The 16,517-nt window shown below is 36.6% G+C and overlaps 4 protein-coding genes and 1 non-coding gene across 5 annotated transcripts; 2 read left to right on the top strand and 3 right to left on the bottom strand.

The window, feature by feature from the left end:
- Window positions 1-1,038: 1,038 nt before the first annotated feature.
- LOC108982303 (uncharacterized protein At5g01610) lies at window positions 1,039-3,758 on the top strand. The gene is made up of 3 exons (XM_018953634.2): window positions 1,039-1,321; window positions 2,705-2,759; window positions 3,158-3,758. Exons 1-3 carry the CDS (start codon window positions 1,235-1,237, stop codon window positions 3,526-3,528), a joined length of 513 nt encoding a protein of 170 aa, XP_018809179.1. The 5' UTR covers window positions 1,039-1,234; the 3' UTR covers window positions 3,529-3,758.
- A 429-nt stretch (window positions 3,759-4,187) lies between these two features.
- On the bottom strand, window positions 4,188-4,258 carry TRNAG-GCC. The gene has a single exon. It is a non-coding gene; the product is annotated as a tRNA-Gly (tRNA).
- A 317-nt stretch (window positions 4,259-4,575) lies between these two features.
- On the bottom strand, window positions 4,576-6,467 carry LOC108982304 (mitoferrin-like). The gene is made up of 2 exons (XM_018953635.2): window positions 5,644-6,467; window positions 4,576-5,121 (listed from the first exon to the last, which is right to left on the bottom strand). Exons 1-2 carry the CDS (start codon window positions 6,412-6,414, stop codon window positions 4,912-4,914), a joined length of 981 nt encoding a protein of 326 aa, XP_018809180.2. The 5' UTR covers window positions 6,415-6,467; the 3' UTR covers window positions 4,576-4,911.
- A 3,042-nt stretch (window positions 6,468-9,509) lies between these two features.
- LOC108994887 (ferritin-3, chloroplastic-like) lies at window positions 9,510-12,661 on the top strand. The gene is made up of 8 exons (XM_018970281.2): window positions 9,510-10,035; window positions 11,023-11,106; window positions 11,198-11,258; window positions 11,357-11,444; window positions 11,755-11,816; window positions 11,925-11,990; window positions 12,192-12,255; window positions 12,379-12,661. Exons 1-8 carry the CDS (start codon window positions 9,680-9,682, stop codon window positions 12,411-12,413), a joined length of 816 nt encoding a protein of 271 aa, XP_018825826.1. The 5' UTR covers window positions 9,510-9,679; the 3' UTR covers window positions 12,414-12,661.
- Window positions 12,662-13,625: 964 nt separating this feature from the next.
- On the bottom strand, window positions 13,626-15,388 carry LOC108994893. The gene is made up of 2 exons (XM_018970291.2): window positions 14,837-15,388; window positions 13,626-13,851 (listed from the first exon to the last, which is right to left on the bottom strand). The coding sequence occupies exons 1-2, from the start codon at window positions 15,345-15,347 to the stop codon at window positions 13,790-13,792; spliced, it is 573 nt and encodes a 190-aa protein (XP_018825836.1). The 5' UTR covers window positions 15,348-15,388; the 3' UTR covers window positions 13,626-13,789.
- Window positions 15,389-16,517: the final 1,129 nt, after the last annotated feature.

Raw genomic sequence — 16,517 nt, 5'->3', positions numbered from 1 at the left:
TTTGGTTTTGATTATTCACTTCAAATATTCACATTAGATTATATATTTATTCATTATATGGTAATGAATAACTAATAATTTCAAAAATATTTACTTTTTTTAATTATTAATTTATTTAATTTTATCATATTATACTATTCTACTTATTATATGTTAATTAATAATCATGTTCTTATTAAATTAATATATCAATAAGTCTAATTAATATATTAATTGTGATAAAATATGTGATATAAAGAAAATGAGAGAGAAATAATTAATAAAATATGTATTTGATGTATGTACAGTAACCTTCAAATTTAGAAAAATTTTTGAAAGTCACTGTAGTTAAATTTTAAATATTTAAAATTTGACTAATCTAATGTGAGCATATTTTACTCTTTAATAATTAAATACTCATTGAATTTAACTTTTAGCTAATCCAACGAGAGTGTTCTAATTATTGAAGCGATTGGTTTGCGGGGTTCTAAGTTATCAACTATAGGCTCTTTGATTGCTAAATTCCGACTTCTTTTTCAGCCGTTCAAGGATTTTGAAGTGATTTTATATTGGATGACAAGGAAATGAGGCAACCCATTTGCTTGCAAGTCATGTTAGAATAATAGATGATACTATACAACACGGTGGCACCATATTTTCTTCTTTCTAAAATCTTGTTAGATTTTATTACTATACTCTTTATTATGAATTTATGAATGAAGTATTTGTTGTTATAAAAAAAAGTATGAATTATATATATAAATATTTATAATAAAATATATTGATATGTATTTTAAAAGAATTTTACTACTCATTATTCTACATACTATGCATCATATTTATTTTATTTTATTTTAATTTTTTAAAATTAATTGAATTATTATATCGATACTTGTCGATATCCAAATATTTCATTCTATCATTTAAATCGAAGAGGTTTATTGTCATCAACCGAAAGCTGCAGTACATCTTACAGAAATTTTTTTTTTTTTTTTTTTTTATTCAATGCGTTGAGTGTGCTAAACCTGCCGACAGATGCACATATTTTTTCTAAATCGAAAACACCGAAAAATTCAAAACCAAGACCAACAAAATAAAGAAGTCTAGAACTTCTGATAAGTCGTCGTGGAAAAAAAAGACACGAGACGAACTCTCTCTCTCAAGAAATCGTCTGCATCGGTGGAGATATCTCTCCATCTCTTTTGAAGTGATCAAGAGAGGGAGAGAGAACCGAATATCCTCCGGTTCATCAACAATGGATCAGGTATTGAACAAGGTCGGCTCGTACTGGTTCAGCAAGAGGGCTAATAAGGAGATCAACTCCGTCGGCGATGACTTCAACGTGCGCTCGCCGCTCTCTCTCTCTCTCTATTATTCTACTTTATCTCCTTTTATTTGCTAAATTTCGTTTGCATATTCGTCTGATGGAAAAGCTGTTTCTTGGTATCTTGAAGCTATCAATTGAATTAGGGTTTCTATGATTTCTGTTTAGGAGAATAATTGTTAAATTTTGGATCACTTAATTGATATGTTTAATTGGGCGCTGGAATGTAACTTAGATTGGGAAGTAATTAAATTAGCGTAATTCGGAAACCAATGAGGTTTGTCTCATTCAAACGAACATATTTTGGGTTGTGTTCGTAATTTTCTAAATGTCTATATAAAGAAAGAATAAATAAATATACTTTGGGGTTATGCCGAATAGGTTGGAAGAAAAGAAAACGGGTTTAGTCGAGAACTTAAATCAGAATGCTATTTAAATTTACGCCCTTTTTTTGGGGGGGTAAGTGCTGTTTTACAAATATTTACAATTACGTACATGTAGTTTGCGTGCATAGAAATTAAGGATTGATTTATTTAATCCCATATCTTCAGAATTTGAGATGGCTAGAAACAAGAAGTTCTATTCTTCCATGTGAAACTTTTAGTTTTCTACTAAAAAAAACTTGCACATAGAAGCATAGAACTTCTGCTTTTCTAATTATGAAGATATTGCTGGACTTGATCATTGCTTGTTTAATTCACAGGATAAAATTGATAAATAGATCAGTTTGTGGCTATTTTAATAGCATAAGAAGTATTTAAGATAATGGAAGGTGAGTACAGTATTCCAAACATGAGAATAGATACTTAAGCTTCGATCAACCAAGTTGGAGCTTCTTTAAAATTTTATCAAGAAGGATGTGCACTTAAATCGAAGTTTCAGTTAAAGATATTTTTCATTACCCTCCCTCTTCTCAAAATAAATTGGATGATACTTTAATGCGGTTGAGGCTGAATTCAAATTCCCAACTTAGGGTCTTACCCACACAAGGACTGATTTTATTTGCTTTTGTTTCATTATTTTAATGTATTCAGGTGCTTTTTTTTTTTTTTTTCTCTTTCTAGACTTCTAATTTACACATGTGGCAACAATTTTACTTCCCTGAAAGAAAAAATTATTGGGGCAGATAAAAATTAAAGGATATGAGTATAGTGCAACTCTTTAAATCTCAGGTTAGTGACTCGAAGTTAAGAAATCACCTGGGGATAAAAACATACTCAACGGAAAATGTGCTTACATGTATTAGTAATGCACGTAAAGATCCATAATTTATAAAAAAATAATAATAATCCGGGTAAAGATATAACCATTCGCATTTAGCCTCCTACCTTTTTACTACTGTCATTACTTGATTATTTTTTCGTATATTCCTTTCTGACATTTTTTTCACACTGCAATCAGTCACTGTCAACCAGTATTGAAGGTGGAACCAAATGGCTGGTTAATAAAATCAAAGGTTTGTGCTTTCTATATTTTGTTGTACACTTCCAATGATAGTGCGTTGCATATGAAAGAACTTTTTTAATTCTCATTCCTTAAATATGCTTACTGAATTGCTTTTAAATTCATTAGTGAAACAGTAGATATCCATGGCCAATTTGTATGATAACGAACCTTTGGTGTTTAAGTTGTCACTTAGAACATTATCCATCTTCCCCTCCCAACTGATAACTGACTCAAATTGGATCTGCTTACTTGGGAATTGTATCAATTTTAGAACGGAAAAGATGAGACAAGTGTGATGTAACATTGATGGAATTCAGGAGGCACGATTAGGAAATAAGATGATACATTCTTCACTTTTAGTAACGGAATCGGTCATTCTTAATGTATACTCCATGTTTGTCCATGCAGGAAAAATGCAAAAGCCATTGCCAGAGCTGCTAAAGGAGTATGATATGGCTGTAGGGATCTTCCCTCGTGATGCCACCAACTATGAGTTCAACGAAGAGACAAGAAAGCTTACTGTTTACATACCAGCAATTTGTGAGGTGGGCTACAGGGACTCATCTGTCTTGCGCTTCTCCACCACTATCACTGGCTATCTGGAGAAAGGAAAGCTAGTAGATATAGAGGGGATGAAGACAAAGGTGATGATATGGGTAAAAGTGACCTGTATCTCATCTGATGGATCGAAACTACATTTTACTGCTGGGATGAAGAAAACCAGGAGCAGAGAGGCATATGAGTATCTTAGAGATGGTATAATTGTAGATAAGTTCTAACGCAGGATGATTATGGGTTAGTATGTTGATAAGCTGTAACCCCCCTTTTTAGTGCCTGGACCTGCTTGTTTGCCTCCTCCATGATTGGGTACTGTAATGAGAAAGACCTGTTAAATGATTGAATCATATTCCCTATGGTATTGAATAGTCGTTATCCGGTGGACTTATTTGTGTTTTGTATTGTTTGATGGTCGCAGTGAGTATGTGTTTTCTTGAGCGGTTTGTATTTATGAGCTCATTCAGTAAGACAAGTCCATATGTGAATGGAGGCAGGTAATGAAGGGTGTAGTAGTTAATTTAAGCTGAGAATGAAGACATTGAAGAGGGATGATCGATTTATTCGCCCATAGGCTAAAAGGCCGACACCAATGTGAAACTTCTGGGACTGCCCATACTTACATCTGATGTTTCTGTTCTGCCAAAATGTCTTGAAATCCAGAATGTTTTTTTCTTTTGGGCAATTTATTTGAGACTACGGTGTCTTCATAATATTTGTAGATGAATGCTAGAAGTAGACTAGAAGGGTTGGGACTGGGGAGAGCCCTTGACAAGCCCCCAAAAGACCCTTAAATGGAAGAAACTGAAATTAAGTAATCTCGTGGGAAGTTGTAGTTCGCCAGCATTTGACGGTAGGGTACCAAAACAATAAAAAATATATATGCACCAGCCGGGAATCGAACCCGGGTCTGTACCGTGGCAGGGTACTATTCTACCACTAGACCACTGGTGCCCATTGAACCCTTCGGCAAAAGCATATTATAACTAGCAATTATTTTATAGAATATGGGAACTGGACTTTGAAGTGGAAGATGTTAAAGACTAGGAATTAAAATGTTAATATGTTTCAGCTTTTCTCCATGATAATTGTTTCTTCTAACTATAGTCTCTAGCTACATTTACCCCCCCCACAGATTGAATGAAAAATGCTTTGTTGGTAGGACAACTAGCTAGGTTCTCCCAGCTCTGAAATCTGGGATGACATTTCATGAAGACTGTGCAAGAACAAAGAAGCAGTATCATGCAGTGGCATCATTGAGGCAACAGAACTTAAGAAGTAGCCAATCTTTTTATTGGTAAATAGCCAAATACATGTGGGTTACAACCAGTAATCCCACCGTGATTGGTATTGTATGAAAATTACTTGACATGAGCACTACAATCTGCATCATGTATATAATATTATACATATGAACCCAACCCTTCTGGGTGAAATACAAGCACCACTGAAATGGAAAATGGCTGGGTTTCAGAAGATGATGATTATGTTCAACTCAAATGCTACTTGCTGCAGTTACAAATTGGAGCTGTTTCTTAATTCCAATTGGTCATGATCGCCTAAAAGAGCTGTCTGCAGATTCCACAGGGTTTTGTCCCGGCCCCCCATTAGTTAACGGACGAGTTGCTGCCCCCGAGTCGTTGGAAAAAGGTTTTTGATGCTTCATAAGTAGACCAGCAGATTGCAGCAGCAGGTGCATGGAACAGCATTCTGGGAATCCATCCTCTCATGAGCCCTCGATATCCTTCCTTTGACACGATGCTTTGAATTACATCCCCAATCGAACTACTAGAAAATCTATCACATCCACAGACGCCCTGTGCAAACAGAAGAGTAACCTTGAGATGCAATAGTGGCAAGCTATACCTGTAAAATCTTAGAAAGAAAACCCCACAAGCTACTAAACCATCGGCCTTGATCTCTCATCCCCACACCACATACACGAAAACCGGAAAGGCTTGAGAAGTAGTAACAGAGAACACTTGAGCCATTAGGGTTTCAAGGAATGATTATAGAAGGTTGAAAAGTCTCTTGGAGGTAAATAAATGGATTAATTATCTGCAGCTATTTCCACGTGAAAAAATTGTTCATAAAATCTGATTTTTAATAACAGAACATGATCTTGTGACGGTATATGAATAGGAAGGTGCAATATACTGTAAACAACATTAATGTTACTCCAGGTCCTAAGTTTACTTCAAGTTTGATATGTTTGTACTGAACGTGACATGTCATTCTTGCAGACAATTGAACTCAAACAGAACGAAACCTTAAACCTGAAAAGAAATCAATTAAGGGCATGAATCATGATGGATGGATGTCAAAGTGAAAGTTGTTACCTGGCACTGCAGCTGAGTTTTCACAACATCAAGCGGAGTTGTCAAAGCCGCCGCCAAAGCTCCAGCAGCAGCTCCGGCGGTGGCATGAACCACCAACCTCTCATCCTCTGCATTCTCCGGAGATATCTCCATCAAACCTCTCTTCGCAGCCTCGTAAGTCGAGAAATGAACAGCCGTAAACGGCGCATTCATCACTACCGTGGTTCGATACGACGCGTAGAAGGCTCCGATCCCTTCCTCCATTAAAACCCTCTTCACACAGTCCGCCACACCTTTGTAAGGACTACTTTTCAACTGCAACCTCTGCTTCACCATATCCATCGGTGTTATCACGGCATCGCTCGCTACCGTCGCAAATACCCCCGACACGGCGTGAGCAGCCGAGTTATTCGGATTCCCACCCGAAAAAGCCTCTTTGCAGAACTCATACACTGAAAAGTACACTGCGTGGGCCGGTCCTGCGCCGAGCCCCATTGCTCCGATACCGCGGTAGAGCCCAGCAGTGCCCTCGATCCTCAAAATCGAGCCGAGTGCTTGCCGGACTCCGACCGGTTGAACCGCGCAAGAGCCTGCACCAAGGGCCTGCATCCTGGTTTTCAGAGTATCAACCGGAAACATCGCCATGTGTTCAACCGAGCCGGCTATGGAACCGGCAATCATGAACTGCCAGAACTCGAGGCCGTCGTGGGTCGGCGGCGATACCGATATTGCAGTATGGAACTCGGGGGATTGCGGCACACCACGGAATTTCGGGGAGGCATCTGTGGCCATCGAAATGGAGTGTGGAGAGAGTGGTAATGGTGTTGGTGCTTATAAAAGAGAATGAATAATTGCGATCCGGGAATCGCTTTCTGGTTGAATAGAAATGGGTTGTCGCCATGCACGAATTATTTGTGGGAGAATTTTAGAGATAGGGATCAGTGCATGCATAGATGGAGCTTTCACTGCGTTTGATTTGTTTTTATTGCTATTTTTAGAGAAGAAACTACAAAAACCTAAACAAAATAAAAACTCAGAGAGAGAGAGAGAGAGAGAGAATCGCAAGGAGTTTTAACTGCAACCTTATGTTCTTGAATTCAACTCAAATCAACTTGGCCAAATAAACAACAAAAATTTTTTATGCAGTGTAAAAGTAATTGTAGGTGGGAGAATTCAAAAAACAGAGAGAAAAGCAAAGCATAAAATTAACAACCATTATCCACCATTTGTACTTGATCATGATCAGTTGATGGTACATTTCTAGCATTTACATCTCGGGATTGAACTGAATTATAATCTACAAAATGGACTTAAAGATCTCAAGTTCTAAACTTCCGATTGATATCATATCATGCACGACTAACTTTTCTGTATGATACGAGAAATAATATTTGAGAGTCGTGTCCTCCGTACGTTGGCTTACATATAGAAGAAATCGTCTTATATTACATGGAATTAACCGGAGATCTATTCACAGCCAAAGATTTGTTTACCATCTTATGTGGTAAAGAATAAATGGGGATTAAATAATCGGAAAACTGTGTCGTGTCTATGGCCGCCTGGTGTCCAATGAAACGAAGGCCGTGTGTTATCCACAAGCCCCATAGCGCGCATGCGGTCTTAGAAGATAATGCTGTCACGGTCTGAGCTCTTTAGTTCAACACGAAAGCAATAATATCTGAAATGAGTTGAGAAGGGCCGCATCCCCGACATCATGTGGTCACGAACGATGCATGGCATCCACAAGCTATCCCCAAAAGCAAGCGCAAGTTTCCAAATCGTAGAAAGGGATCGAGGCTAATTTGCTTATCAGCAAGTAGTTGACAATGAACAGCACTACAGTCTAATTTACACATAAATCAATCAAAAAATGAAGGGTTCTCCACCACCCCTTTGCTTTTGATCATATCCGACAAATTAATTAAACTTACGAGGCAATGTGTAGATTCCTTGCGTAATTGGTTTAGCTTAGCCTACTGATATTTCTTCTTCTTCTTCTTCTTCTTCTTCTTCTTCACTTTACTATCTGATGGGTGCACCTAGTCCGGCCAAGGTCGCCCGTGGCAGGCGGCCAGCCTCTTTGCCTGCTTTTTGCACCCAAATCATTAGTCACTGCTGCACTATGTTATATATGCATCTGGAAAATATATATATAATGACCAGGCCGAAAAGTACTACTTGATCAAGGAGGAAGATTGTGAAAATTCCTATATATTCACTTTTCAAAAGTAGTTTACTGCATGCTGATGCATGGCTTCCTCAAACTAAACTTCAAGATATATATATATATATGCTTGGACAACCTGCAGACCTATTATTTATTCGAACAACATCTGAATATCGTACAGCAGCAAGAGAAATAGGATGCTTAATGTCATGACTTGTTAGTAGATCTAGAACCCGTAAGAAAGAAAGAATAATAGCAAGTCATTCAAAACTGGTACTGTTGAAACAGCTACAAACCATGGAATCTCATATGGATTGGTAATAACACAATCTTGATTAATCGTGTCCTTTTTGGAATTGCTTTGTTCTTTTTCTTCTTCTTTTTTTTTTTTTTTTTGTTCTTTTTAATTCTGTTCTAACTTCTAAGTCTGCATAAATGCACAATAATTGTCTGCACTCGGGACAAATAAATATCGATACGCACTGCACACTACTGATGTTAACGCCTTTTACACTAACTACCTTAAAAAATCACTTTTGTTTTGACTTTTTTTTTTATATATATAGTTATCATAGGTCTCGCAATAACAATATATTTATTTGAAAAATTCTATTATCATGATCATATTAAATAAAATGTTTATACGGTATAATGTAATTTAAAAAATAAATTTTAAATTTTATAAATCAAATCTTACTATTGAAATGACGTGAAAAAATAAAAATAATTCTATTTAAATACCATCTTGTAAATAGTATAGGTCAACAAATAAAGCGCAGAATTAAGAAGACAATGCCAAAGAGATGAATTTCCTTTTTTGGGAAATATGGGCTGGATTAAACTGGACAGATGTGGCCCATTCATTTATTTTTTGGGTGGGCTGATAGATTAAAAGCCCAAGATTTAGGAGTCCGTGGAAAAGTGTACCAACAAAAGTTTCTAGTAAAGCGACGGCGGCGGAAAACTCGGTATCAAGACAAAAAATTAATGATGTAGTCCAACCTTAGCTGGAAGATGGTGATTCCCAATTCAAACTTTTATAGTCGCAGACTGATGAAGAAGGCGTACTCGCCCTAAAACATCAGCATCTGGTAACCAAATCTCAGTGGATTGTGAAATGAAAACTTTCCGTTGAAGTTGGATGATTTTTTTATTTTATTTTCTTTAAATAAACTGTAAATATTATTTTTTATTAAAACTATATTGAGTTTCCAAATAATAATTAGTATGGAACATTTTAAATAGAAGAATGCAAATTTTCATAAATAATGAGAATGCTAAAATATCTTTTAATAATAAAATTTAAAAAATAATATTTACAGTTATGAGTACGTAACTGTGTGTAAGTATTTTAAAAAAAATATAGAATTTATATAAAATTAATTAATTTTTTAATAATAACTTTTTTAAATGATTGTATAATATTTATATATTTTATAATTATATATGTAATATTATTTTAAAAAATTACGATAAAAATTAAAATAATTTATTTTGCATCGTTCTCTGATTCGGTTCTCAACGTCAAGACGCGAGTGTCGGAACATTTGAGGCTCGAGCGATTCAGAAAGGGTTAAAGATGGAAGGATTTTGGGGGAAGTTGAGATTGCAACGTGGACCGGATATTTTGCAATATTCCAAGCACTAGATAAGACCCACGAGTTCTCCACACGCCCCAATACGTGTTCCAACTACAGCAATCCACGTTGCAATTGATCCTACGGTTCAAAAAAAGCCCATTCCATCTTGAATTCTTCAAGCAGTTCTTCACCACCACTAAATACATGATGTCTCTCTCTCTCTTTCTGCCTCGCTGAACGCTTCTTCATTTCCGTTCTTCTCAACAATCAATTTCTCTGTTCTGAAATTCCAAGCGTCCCGCAATTAACAATGTTTCTGAGACCCTTTTCAGTTTCAGCCTCTTCTCTCTCTTCCATGAGAGGGGATGCTCATGGACATAGAAGCTCATTTCTTTTCACAACTAGGACGGCTCCATCATCTGTGTCTTCCTTGAACTATCCTTTCTCTTCGTCCACTGCTTCTGTAAACTTTAGCCAAAGAGGAAGTAACAAATTCGTTGTTTCTTCATCAAGCGAGATAGTTGATGCACCTCTCACTGGAGTGTTGTTTCAGCCATTTGAAGAGCTCAAGAAGGACGCTCATGTTGTCCCGGTGTCCCCTCATGTTTCCATCGCTCGGCAGGGCTATTTAAAGGAGTGTGAAGCGGCCATCAATGAGCAGATCAAGTGCGTATATATATACATATATTTTTTGTTTGTTATCCTTCTGTTTGCATATCTCTCTGCATCTTCTTTCGTATATATAATGAAAAATGCTGCTTGATTTCTCTTAAATTTCTAGTTCTAAAAGATAAAAATTGTTCTGATTGTCGATTGATAATATCATATGAAGATAGTCTTGCGGTATATAGACCTTGTCCAAAAATTTTATGTATGTAAATTTTATTATTTATTTTATATGTGATGATGATGATGCTCATGATCAGACTCTCTCAATACTGGTCTAATATGAAAAATATTTAATTAAATAGGATAGTGTAGAATCAGGATTTTAAATACATGATTTGTTTTGATATCATGTGAAATTTTTATTTATCTCAAAAATTTAAATTGATAAAAAAAAATTATTATTTATTTAATATCTCAACAGAGTGGATGGAAAATACAGGTGAAATTGAACTGTACCGATGATTTAACATTTTGGAATTAGTGAGGATCGATTTCAGGTGGTATTAGAGCAATTTATTGTCAAAAGCTAATATATTTATATTAATCAATTTCAGTTTTAACGGCAGGCATCTTTGAGTAATGTTAGGCATAAGTCTCAAATAGATAAGTGACATATTCTTTTTTTATAAAAAATTTTATTATGTACAATCATTCACTTTTATATATTCTTTGCATATTTTATAGATGTGATTGGTTAAAATAATTATTTTTTTATTTAAAAAAATGATGCAGTTAATTATATTGGTATAGTGAGCAAAGAGTACGCAAAAGTGACTCTGTGTAAAGTTTTTTTTATGGATCTCACTAATAAATAATAGTTATTTCTATATTATGGTTTACTTTTTTTTACAATAGCTTGTATGAAATTTGTCTATTTACACTTTTACAAATCATTTCTCATTTCTTTATTCTTAGAAGTTAGTACTCTTTTCTATACGGATTTCTCGTTTTTTCTCATGCTGTTCTAATTCCCTTGTGTTACAGTGTGGAATACAATGTGTCATATGTGTACCATGCCATGTTTGCGTACTTCGACAGGGACAACATAGCTCTCAAGGGTCTCGCCAAGTAAAAAACAGCCCTATTTCGACTTGTGATTTATTGATGTATTCATACGAGTTAATGCATGGCTGGCTAATTAATTTGTTGTGATGATCAGGTTTTTCAAGGAATCAAGTGAAGAAGAAAGAGAGCATGCTGAAAAGTTGATCAAATACCAGGTTGGTCCCAAAAGTCTTGAAAAGATGGTTTCTTTTTAATGTGGTTTTGTCCCTGGTTGGAAGATCTAACAGTACTGCATGCTGTCGTAATTAATTAGAACATACGCGGTGGAAAAGTACTACTACACTGTATAGTAACGCCCCCATCAGAATTCGAGCATGCGGAGAAAGGAGATGCTTTGTATGGTGAGATTCTTCACCTGTCCTCGATCATCATGCATATAGATGTGTAAGAAATATGGTTTGACAGTTCAATATCTCTGCTTTACAGACAGAGATCAATTGCCTTTTCTTTTGATTCGATAAAGTTGATCAATTGCCAAAAGGAAATGAACACGAGTGGGCAACCAACTTCTTCTGCCATTTCCGAGAGACTTTGCCCTTTTAGCTATATATGTTTTCATTAATTGCATGGAGGCGACAATCTGTGTTTATATTTCGAGCAAATGATGCAATTTACTCATTCCAACAACTTGGTACCTCGCTTTTGTTTCAGCTATGGAATTGGCATTGGCTTTGGAGAAGTTAACGAACGAGAAGCTTCTGAGCTTGCACAATGTAATATACGCATTCACCTTTCTGGGTCATTTTAGCATTGTTTACCCTTGTAACTTGTTTCTCCAATGAGATAACCCTTTTTGTTTTTGTTTTTTTTACGAACGACAGGTAGCAGATTGTAACAATGACCCCCAAATGACAGAATTCATTGAGAGCGAGTTTTTAACAGAGCAGGTGAACCTTGAGTTCATTTCTTCATAGTCTGTAATGCCCTGGCGATGAAATAAGCAATTTCTTTTTTGTCTAAATGGTGCCTTAAAAGAATCTCTTGTCCTTAATTTCCTAAAAAGCAAGAAAACACAAACAAACAATAAAGAAGGATGAAAGACGTCGTATATTTGTGTTTGAAAAACGTATTTCCTGGTTATTTTATAGGTTGAAGCCATTAAGAAGATATCAGAGTATGTTGCTCAATTGAGGATGGTCGGTAAAGGACACGGTATGATTCAGATTTCAAAGATTGACAATTCACTGCCCTTTTTTTTTCATTCTTCTTCCTCAATCCCCTCCTTCCCCTCCTTTTCAGTTTTTTGAAGTGCATTTATTATTTGGTGGCTTGCAGGAGTGTGGCACTTTGATCAGATGCTCCTCCATTAGGGTGAAGAGGCATTTTGAAGAATCATGGTGTTGTTTTAGCTCTTGGTTACAGTCTACTCCGTACTGCTGAAGTGGTTTTATTTGTATGGTAACTGTTTAGGTGAAGATGATTAGAGTGAAAAATCCGAGAGAATAAGACTTGTTACAGCTATATACATTAAACTCCTTTGTGAAATATTAGGATTGATCTCAGCTGTAATAATAGCAGAATATGTTATATTAATTATTACATTAAACTTGTTATATTTGAAGTTTTGTTAAATCCCCAACAAATTTCTATTCATTGCATGAATAGATATTTCGGGGCTCTCTTCTTCAACTTCAATCACAAACAGTACACAAAGGCGACATTGTGTCCCATCGCTCTCTGATAGTTTTGGCTGGTGTCAACCGCCCCACAAGGCAATGTGGTTCCTTCTGCCATCATGTCAGCCTTGACAGTATCGCTTAACCTACTCACAAGAAAACCGATCAGTCGATCCTAAGGTAGGATCGCAGGACTACGATTTCAATCTATGGTGTTAACTCGGTCAATGTACCAAAATGTTCCATCTCAGTTCTTCAATGCCTTTAAAGAAATTCCTATCTCCTTTTCTTTTCATTCTTGGCAGTGCAATGCTCTTAATTTGCTTATAACTCAAAATCTCAACTGCCAAGATCAAATCTTGGTCTCCCAATCACTCTTTGGACGAATAAAAAAAACATCCCCGGACAATGATATCCGATATAGAATCCTAAAAGAACTTTCAGGTTCGAAATTAAAGTTCTTTCATAGGCTAGGAGATAACTCTGATCAGATCCGTAGCAAGCACAACCCCATCCTACTCTATGATAACCCAATGTGCGCATCACATTGCACAGTGAGCGCCCTCCAACTCCATGTTCTGAAGCATGACATTATGAACTCTTCCTTGCCTGCTAACTTTCTGTTACAGGAAAGATCTCCCATAACTGATATCGGTTTAAAATATTTGTTTTTATTCTAATATGGCAGCTTGATTAGGAAAAAGAACACCCCGCCACTACACGTGCAGTAGGTACGAGATTCTCAGTTCTTTAATACCTGATTAATTTTCAGGCAATCCCATCTAACATGCATTACAACCATTGAGACCAGTGCTTAAAATAATCACCATAAGAGAGTGTGTGAAGGCCAAACTGCTTTTCCAATAAGAGCAAACTAAAAGATTCAAGCGCCAATGGCAACAACAGAGTAGGGAAAAGATCTTTCGCAACTCCAAAAGACTATCTTAACAAATGAGAGGGAAAAAAAGTATTATACAAACAAAAGAAAATGAAAGATGAAATACATCGAATGGCAGTCTAGCGTTTCTAAATGAGCAATCCTAAAAATCAATGCCAGGTGTGTGCTCTTCTCAGTCATGAATGATGGAGTGAATTAGTATGGAGGCCTCGTCCGGCGTGGTAGCCACATCATCTGGTCATTAAGATCATATCAAAATGTCAATCTATGCACAGAACACATTCAACTAGGCTAAATCATGTTGAAAAGATTACATATATCTAAAGAAATTTCCCTAATAAACTTGAGGGTAAATCGTTGCTGTCCCTGAAGGCAAGGCTGATGTTGGCAGGATTTGCTACTTCATTTGGAAAGATTGGAACCTGAAATCCTTTACTGAAAAGCACACAATAAATGCTGATGTTCCAATGAAAATACTAAACTATGTGATGATAAGAATCGGCTCTATGAAGGCTTTCTTAAAAATTCACTGAATAATGGATTGATTGATACTTGGGGACTAATTTCTTTTATCCAGTAGGGATAAAGGAGCTATTTTAGTGGATGGATGGATGTCGCTTCGATGGAGGGGAGCCACTGCCTATGTTATTGATGCGTTATCAGGTCAATGTGTGTTGACTGTTGTATCTTGACTGGCTTCTGGGGCTGGGAACGTTCTTACTAATATGCAGGCTTTGTTAAGAATTGCTAGATTATTGTTTCTGCTGCTATTGATGCATGCATGGGCCTTGTTAATGCTGTTGGTTTGTTAAGAACACACGGTTTATGGCCTATGGGTAATCTTGGCTTTGTTTTGTGGGTCTGTTCTAATTAATGGTCTAGCATGATTTTGTGTTGCCCAGTTGCTTTGTATAGGGGTGGTTGTCCCCGGGATTGCCAAGATATATTCTTGGACTTTGTAATCTCCGTCCGTTTGCCATAAGATTATCTTCATCATAATAAAGATAATAAAACCCTTGATGACATAGAGAACTCAAAACGAGTCCCAAGTCTCGGATGAACTATGAAGTTTCATATCTGACAGCATCCCATAAAAATGTTGGAAATTGGAATATCAAGTCATAGTAAAAAAGAAAATTGTAAATGGTACTTTATTTTGTTGATTTTACCCAAAACAGTCTAATATTGCCGTAAATGCATAATGGCTAAAATAATTTACCTTGAAGTGGAGCAGGCAAATGGGAGACTAGGTTTTCGATGATACCTCCACCACCACTTTCCTCTTGTGACTTCCCTTTCTGGAGCCCTACACCATTACTATCACTACCTGCATCTTCCTCTGCTTTAGAGACCCTATTGTCACCTTCGAAAGCTTCCACCTTTTGTTTACTATCTTTCCCTGCTTTCGGACTATGGGAAGAGAGCAAGTTGGAGATAAGATGGCTTATAAACCCACCTCCCTTATCATCATGATCAACACCCTCCTCACTCACGATGCCTCTCTTCTCTTCATCATCTTTTTCACTTGTTTTTTCTTCTTGACCTTCCCCTCCAGACACCAAGTTAGAGAGAGGATGGTTTATAAATCCACTTGCCCTTTCTTTTCCTCCTTTAGCTTCATTTTCCTTCTTATCATCTTCCTCTTCACTATCATCTACCTCTTTGGAGCCTCCTTTTGGTGTGAGGTTCATGGAATGCTCCAGGCTTTCAGCTCCTAGTAGATCTTCCATTTTCCCGGCTCTTCTGTAATCTTGTTTCTCTTTGCTTTCCTTCCTCGTCAGTCTCTCTTTCCCGCCCCTTATGGATTCTAGATTTTTTCCTTTGGGCTCCAGGACTTGATATTTATCACATTCAGAAGAAAAAATCTTCTTCACACTTTACTCTAACGTGCTGGTTTGAAAATGTAAGAATTTTATTTAAACTTTATGTCCTATTCATCTATATCTGATAGAGTTTTAAATAGTGTTAGTTATAATGAGATTTAAACTCCTAAGAGATAAGATTAACTCTTATCTCTAATTATAGTCTGACTCAAAGACTTAGATTTCATGATGGCCAGAAATCTATAAATAGGACTGAGGGGTTAAAGGGTTCACACCTACAACATTAGAGTGCCTCTAGCCATTGGGAGACACTAGTAAGGCAAGTTGCTAGGGTGATCCTTCTCTCATAGCCAGATTTATTTCTTCATCAAACAGATGGAGAAATGTACGTCTTTCACTATTATTGTTTATTATTGTGGATCATACAAAATCAAAGATCTATTTATTAATGTTCATGTTAAAATATCTAACATGTGGTATCAGAGCTTCAGGTTGATAGATTTTTTATGATCTCGATAAAATATACAGTGAATATGTGTTTTCGTATATTGTGATTCTATCATATTACGGAAGGTTAAAAACATTGATTTTATGATCTGGAAGAGAAATTTTATAATGATGTTTTCAACATTAATTCTGTGTTACATGAAAAACGATGCACTAACAGCTATTATTGTATTTCGGCTTTGCATCTGCTTTTGATTGGGCGTATTTCACATATTATGTATTGTTTACCTTGCTGTGTTTTTAAAAAAAAAAAAAATCTGTGCCAAAAGCCCCGTTAACACTGGGTGAAATTGAGAAACCGTGTGGTTGAGGTTGTGGAACCACTGTATATGGTGGAACCACTGTGAGTGGTGGCCGGTGTCACGACACGCGGCTGTACAAGGATGTGGACGGGATGGCACAGTGGGTTGTGAAATCCCGAATGGGTGCCGTCCCTACCTAACTAAAATCTCGACCGCCTTAAGGAAGGACGGCGCTGCGAGGAGGCTGAGAACCTCCTCGCCGGCATCTCTGTAACGCGGCAGAGGGCTCTCAAGCCCACTGCACGCAGCGATTTTGTGGAGAAAAGCA

The sequence above is a fragment of the Juglans regia genome, chromosome 3 (assembly GCF_001411555.2).
Source record: "Juglans regia cultivar Chandler chromosome 3, Walnut 2.0, whole genome shotgun sequence".
In the NCBI taxonomy this organism is placed as follows: Eukaryota; Viridiplantae; Streptophyta; class Magnoliopsida; order Fagales; family Juglandaceae; genus Juglans; species Juglans regia.
Note: the sequence above shows the minus strand (reverse complement) of the source record. Positions and strands in the feature narration are given on the sequence as shown.